The 7,210-nt window shown below is 36.1% G+C and overlaps 1 protein-coding gene across 1 annotated transcript in view; it reads left to right on the top strand.

Moving 5' to 3' along the window:
* FAM35A (family with sequence similarity 35, member A) overlaps positions 1–5,862 on the top strand; it is a 10,656-nt gene extending 4,794 nt beyond the window's left edge. Inside the window, exons 4-6 of the mRNA XM_010073960.1 lie at positions 1,954–2,088; positions 4,553–4,759; positions 5,624–5,862. Coding sequence (XP_010072262.1) covers positions 1,954–2,088; positions 4,553–4,759; positions 5,624–5,862 — 581 coding nt within the window. The remainder of the gene's footprint in view (positions 1–1,953; positions 2,089–4,552; positions 4,760–5,623) is intronic.
* Positions 5,863–7,210: the final 1,348 nt, after the last annotated feature.

The raw sequence follows: 7,210 nt of genomic DNA, 5'->3' as shown, positions 1-7,210 counted from the left end.
AACAGGCTGCCCAGGGAAGTGGTGGAGTCACCATCCCTGGAGGTGTTCAAGAAACGTGTAGATGTGGTGCTTAGGGACATGGTTTAGTGAGTTAGGTGGTGTTGGGTTGGACTTGATGAGCCTTGAGGTCTTTCCCAACCTTAATGATTCTATGAAACCTGTTTTCAGGGAAGATAGGTGTGCATAGCAGGAGTGCCAAAAAGAGGGAGATACTGCAGTTATGGTGGAGGAACATAAATATGTTTTTAATGGCTCTTGAAATTAGAGAGGGACATTGTTGCTGTAGACCGCTACTTTGGAAAGGGGACTCATTTATGAAAGTGTCATGTGGGACAGTCAAGCTTGATTAAGTCAGAGCTCACCTGCTAACTACCTTCCATGTAAGCATCCTGGTTTTTAAAGGAAGATTTGCACTCTAAATCATGTGTTTTTCAGAATGAAATACATTATTGGTTATTGTAATCTACTGTTTTAGTATTTGCTTGTCTTTCTTCTTTTATAATGGAACTGTTGCTCTTTTCTAATGTTTTATTTCCAACAGTTCTTGTTTATTTCTTTCTATTTTTTCCTACTTAGAATAGATTTTCAATGCTAAGTATTCCTGGTTTCTTAAATGCATGCAATGTTTCTTTTGACACAGGAAAATGCACAGTGTGAAAATACTAAGGTGTCTTACTGTGATGCTCCTATTTCCTCTGCATAGGCACAACAAAACTGCCTCTAATATAATTTGGTTTGGAAATCTGAGTTTCCTGTATATTTTTATTGTAAAGACTCCTCTCCCCCAAAGAACTATGGTCAACAGTCCATCTACTGATTTGAGTTTATTCTTCTGTCACAACTTACCATTTCTTCTAATAGTGAATGCAGTTATTTCAGGATTCCTTTTGCTGAAGCAGTTTTCCATGTTAAAAATAATTTGTTTCTGTTCTTTGTGATCAGGCCTTACAGCTAGTTCCTAGCATCTCTTCCACCTTCTGAAATTAACAAAACCAAATCACCTTGTGGCATTCTCAGTATTTCATGCAGTGTCTTGACATGTTTTGTTAACATGCTCTGGGCAGTTAAAGACCACTGTTCCCACCTGGAAAAGGAGTCTTCCTCTTTCCTCTGCAGAACAGTTCTGATTATCTTGTCTTCATGGTACTACTATTTCTCAGTGCTTGACTTCAAGCTTTACACTTACATTTGATCAAATTGCACTATCATCTTGCATGAGGGCTTGTATTAATAAGACTCAAATTTTTACCCACACAGTCTTTATCATGTTTATTCCGTAGAAATGGAGCATTTTGAAGATAGAAATCTTCATAATTATTATGCATAAATCTCAGAATTGTTAGATAATTAAAACGTTATTGTTTAAAAATCATTTGTTTATGAAAAATATTGTAGTTTAGTGTGGAAGTGAAATTTGCAGGCAGTATCCTGGGTAAGAGTGCTGTAGAGATCTTAATTGTTTCAATTTATACGTACTGTTACTAATCCTCTTAGTGTGCTTGTACACGACAGTAGTTTTCTTTTATATGAAAACTTCTAGAGAAATGTTTCTTTGTGTATTCTGCAGAAGTTACAGGAACTTTAACTGCCAGTTATGACAGTCTGTTGCTGAGAGATTGAGCACAATTTCTTTCCACTTATACCAGTCACGATGAGTGGCAGCTGAAAGATGCTCAGATACCTGCTGTTTCAAACAGAGGTGTCCAGTTGTTGAGTATTCAGGTGGATAAAGGTAAATTAATATACTTAATGCACTCCTTCAAACTAGATTCATGTTGCTACATAAATTGGATTGCTTTTATTTTGTCCTGAAGAAATTGTAGGTATATTTTTGTTTGCTTATAATTGTACCATAAGATATGATAGTGTGATTTCATCTCAATATTGAGGCATATGGTGTTTGTGTGTTTATATGCTTTTTACTGTAGAAGTCATAATTTCAAACTTTTTCAGAATCTGTATATAGCTACAGAGGTGGCAACCAAAGAAAAATTATTCTAACAGTAGAACAGAAAAGAGATCAACACTACAGGATGGTGCTGTGGGGAGCAGGGGCTGCCTGGTGCCCTCAGCTTCAAAGGAAAAAAGGTAAAGTCCTTGTACCTGGAGGTAGCTGTAAAAGGATTTATGTGATGCTGTTAATATCTTTAAAATGGTCAGCTAGCAACATTTTTCCATTCAACCTTTAAATACTCTGCTTGGAAGGGCAACATATTTGATACCAATTTTAACATGTCTTCATGCAGTGCTGTCAGCAACAGAATTTGAATGCACTTGTTTTAGAAGACAGAGAAGTTTAGGAACTTAATTTGGAGTATTTAGGAACTTAAATCTAGACACATGGTGCACTGGTGCTTAGTTCTGTAGCTATAAAAAAAGAACTTAAGTGAACTGTATTATCAGTTTTGCTGAACCTTATTGTTTAGCATGAATTGCTGGGGGGTTTTTTTCAGCTTCTGGTTTTTATTCTGTGCTTTCCACCTTACTCTAGTGTCAGGTTTTATATCCTAGTGGTCTTCCTATCAAGTCTAGCTGTAACTGACTAGAAGCATCTCTTGCAAGAATTACATAGTCTGTGTTTTAGCAGTGAGTACTAACAAATTTTGTTTTATTTCTGGCTTTGTTCTTTTAAAATAAGTGAAAGTAGATTTTTGTTAAATTAGTAACTTAAGAGTTTATATTTCTGATCAATGGATGCACCTAAGAAGTAAATACCATATTACTTGAGGTGCTGAATGTCTCTGCCTAAAAAGCTAGTTTTCATATAGCGCAAAACAAAACCCAGAAGGGTTAACCTCATAGTAAATCTTTACCTGTTAAATGTAGGCACTCTGAATTCTGCCAGTTCCACTTCAATTTATAAGTGATTTCCACTCCTGGAAGTCACTTAATTGCAAGGTCTACCTTTGAAACTACTTGAAGAAGATGATCCAATTTAAGCCTTAGCAAATAAACGTTACCACATAATACCTATATGGCTCTTATTTTTGTGCATACTTCAGTTTGAGCAGGTATATACTGTTCAGTAGATGCTTAGAAATCTTGTAGAATTTAGTATGCTAAGTTTCAAAATACAGAATTTTAAAAATTTTTGCAGCTTCAAAGAGAAGATACCAAAGGTAGTTTCTAAGGCACAATGACCTCTCATTCTCTGATACTTAAAGCAGAAAAGCTTAAGATGTGCATCTAGAAGTTGGCATTTTAATGATTAAAGGATTATCTGAAATTCAAGGTAAGAGTTATTTCTCAACTGTTCAAATACTTAATCACAGATAAACCATGAACATTTGATCCCAGTAAGAAAGCCAAAAAGATAAAATCACATGATACTAAAGCATATGCAACACAGAAGCTAGATAGTGTGAGTGGGTTACAGGAAGAGCACAATGTCTGTCCTTGTAAGGAGTCATATATCAGCTGTGATGTGTTTACTGGTTGTACTAGCAGATTAGTAACCTCAGTCTTGTACAGGAAGATATGGAGACTTGTAATTTTTAAACAGTCTGTGTTAAAATAAAGTGCATAAGACAACACAGTTCTAAAAATTGTTGCCAGTAAAGGTTAAATTAATTTTTTCTTTTGCTAAAAATCAAAATTTGCTTCTTCCCATTTAGATTTTTCCCTCAGTGTTGCTCTACTGTTTCTCCCTGAATCTTGCTTTGGACTGGAGCATACTCAGTTCTGGGGACTGCAAGATACCTGTTCAGATATGAGATGCATGAAACTACACCCGTGTTCAGGGGACAGTTTTTTGGAGTATTCTTCTTTAAAACACTGTGTCTGACAGCAGATTATTCAGAGGCTTGCAATTTTAGGAAGCTACCACCAAAAATCAGACTAGTACAAAATATGAAAATACTAAAACATGCTAATGAAATGCTTATCTGAACACTTGAATACATTAAAAAGCAATGTGTATTTTTTTTACGTTATTTCCAAAATTAACTTGGCTGCAACTTTCATCTTGAGCAAACATGGGAAAAAATAATAGCCTAAAATGGTTATCAGACTTGATTAGTAGGTGAATACTGGATTCTTATAATGAAATGAAGGACAACCCAAAATATATTATTCTTCCCTAATCTCAATTTTTAAAGTATTTTTCGGTATTACAGAGTCAACTGGAAGAGAGAAAACAAATTAATATTTTTAAATTAGGGCATTATGGAAATAGAAAATTAAAAAAACAGGGACATATTAAAGATGGAAGTTGATTAATGACATGAAGATGTTTTTCTAGACATTGCCAACTCTTCCTTATTAGAGCTGACAAATTTCAGAACTGTTGTTTTTTCCAAAAGCTGTCTTGAAAGCTGAATTCAGAACAAGTGAAGTGAAAGCATCATTCTGTTGTGGGACAACTCCTGCAAAGTTTATAGGAAAAGGAAGGGAAAAACCCTACATGTCATCAGCCTTGAAATAAAGTTGCCAGAGCTGACCATATGAGAATGTCTTGTTAATTTGTTTCTCAGTCTTGTAAATAACCTTGTCTCTCTGTAAATTAACCAAGGTATAGAAATTAAACTCTTCTGCTTGCTTTTGTGTTCTGTAGATCACATATGGGACTTTAAATACCTTCTGGTCCAACATAGTTCTGTCTCAGGTGAATTTGAACTGCACACAACTCCATGGTCATCCTATGAGTGCTTGTTTGATGATGACGAAAGGGCGATCGAATTTAAAGAGAAGTTTCAGAAAAGCAAAACATCCCTACTGCAGATGACAAAGCTCTCAGCACATCTGGAAGAGAAATGCTCAGGTAAAGTTGTTATCCATGTCTCTGTAATGTCTATTGTGCAATGCATAACTAAGCAAAACAGATGCTCTGATCAATTAAAATGTTTTTTTTTTTTAAGTCAGCACACTTCTGGGAGTGTGAATTTATTCTGGAGGCTGCTGCTCAGTACCCAACCCAGCTGAATGCAGCCTTCATTCAGTGAACCCAGAGGCAAGATAGGTGTGGTATGTGGTACCATACAAAGATAGCTTTGGAACATAAGGAGAAATGCTGCCTTTTGTTGTCCACATCAACCAGTCTAGTAATGATGTAATTAGTTACTGAAAGTTTGTCAAATAGTATTTCTCCAGAACTGAATTTGTCTAAAGCAAGAGTAAAATAGCTACTGCATTTGAAGAAGAAAGAATACATTTTACACAGTCACCCCTCCCAGATAAACCTAGAAGATTGCCGAGGTTCTTGTTAAACATTAAGAAGTAACTAAATAAAGTTGGTATTGCAGCATTTAACTCTAGTTTACATATAAATAGTGGAAAACTAAGTTGTTAAAGCTATGCTTTTCAGTGTCTCTGAATTAGCATGGAAGAAAAGCAGTTGGAAATTGTTTGTGCAGTTCTAATCTCTTGATCTTTTATTCAGGCTCTTCTATATTGACATTTACCACAGTAGTACCTAAAAATGTATTGCTCTTAAACATTTTAAAATAATATTTAAACACAATGATTTGTCACTGTATAAGTCATCTAAAAAAATGAATGTGCTACTAAAGGAAAAATAGGTTTTACTGATAATTATTTTGGTTTTGAATCAGCTGTAACCCTTCATTTTGCTTTCAGTTATAAATAAAACTGAATGCAGATTTGATAGAAGTTGTTGTTTTTGTAGGAGTGGTTCAAGTGAAAGCCCGTATCTTAGAACTGAAGTTTACCATTTCAACTGGTCAGTACAAGCAGCTCATCTTCCGTGCTGACACTTCACTGGAGAGTGTTTTGGCTTCTTTTCCTATGGTTACATATTCAGGTTGTGCTAAATGTGGTTTGGAACTACAGCCAGATGAGAATATGATCTACAAGCAATGTATTAGATGTTTGCCATACAACAAAGTAAAAACCTTCTACAGGTAAGCAAAACTAAAATAATATGTAGCATTAGGGAAGTAAACTGCAACTTTTTCCATTTTAAGGTTCCCTGTATATAAAACTCTATATTTAAGGTGTGGTTAGCAATTCCTATTTTTCCAATTAATTTTCAAGGAGCTGTTTTTCAATTGCTGTATTATATTGCCGTTATTTATAGGTGATATTTATAGGTGATATTTTTTGTTTAAATCTAACTTTTTAATTTATTTGAATACTGTGCCATACAGTAATGAGGTTTACCCAGTGCTGTGTCGGTAAGCTAAGATGGAGTAGAAGCTTGAGCACCAAAGGAAGACTCCTTGAGCGTCTTGTTTGTCTAAGCTTTAAATTGTGTGGATACACAACCATATTTTTAGACAGGTTAATAATTTTTAGCCTTGCAGAAATAATATTAAACAAATATTTTCAATAAACATTCTCATAGAAAGCAGAGTTACTAAGCTATTAGCAGATGGCACTGTGAGACAAGATATATATGGATATTTACTTAAAGAATATAAACTAAACAGATCCATTTGAGGTACAACATTTACTAATTGTTCAATTCATATGTTTCTCTTGGGCTTTTGAAATGTTATTATCATAGAAACTTAAAAGACATGGGTAGAGAAGGTTAATTGAGACAGTCATAGATGTAATAAATTTCTGGAATATGTAAACTTTCTACCAAAATTCTTTCTAAAATTTTTCTTAAGCTATTTCATAGTGAGGAAATAATGAGAGGGCTTTAAACTGGGTTTGAAGGGGGAAGGGGGAATTACCAGGCCCATTACAGACAAGCCCAGGGGTGGCACACTGAGGGTAGGAGTGGATTCGACAGTTCAGCTCAAGTGCACTTAACACTAATGCACGCAGTGTGAGCAACAAGCAAGAGGTATTTAACGACAGAAAAGCCAGCAACAAATGCCCAGAGCCTGGAAAAGGTTCATAGGTTGGCATGAGGGTGGCTGGAGAGCAGCACACAAGAGGTCCAGCCTCCTTGGGAGCCCAACTTAAGTGCTTCTATATGAATGCACGTAGTATGGGGAATAAACAAGAGGAGCTGGAGATGTGTGCACGCCTGCAGGGTTATGATCTTATTGGCATTATGGAGACGTGGTGGGATGGATCCTATGACTGGAGTGTTGGAACACAGGGATACAGGCTCTTTAGGAAGGACAGGCAGGGGAGATGAGGAGGGGGTGTTGCCCTGTGTGTCAAAGACCAGCTGGAGTGCATGGAGCTCCACCTGGGGTTAGATGAGGAACCAACAGAGTTTGTGGGTCAGGATCAAAGGGAGGGCAGGGGCAGGGGACATTGTAGCATACAGAGGATGGAAACAAGGACAGGTAGC

Source organism: Pterocles gutturalis, unplaced genomic scaffold (genome assembly GCF_000699245.1).
Source record: "Pterocles gutturalis isolate BGI_N339 unplaced genomic scaffold, ASM69924v1 scaffold53982, whole genome shotgun sequence".
Classification (NCBI taxonomy): domain Eukaryota; kingdom Metazoa; phylum Chordata; class Aves; order Pterocliformes; family Pteroclidae; genus Pterocles; species Pterocles gutturalis.
Note: the sequence above shows the minus strand (reverse complement) of the source record. Positions and strands in the feature narration are given on the sequence as shown.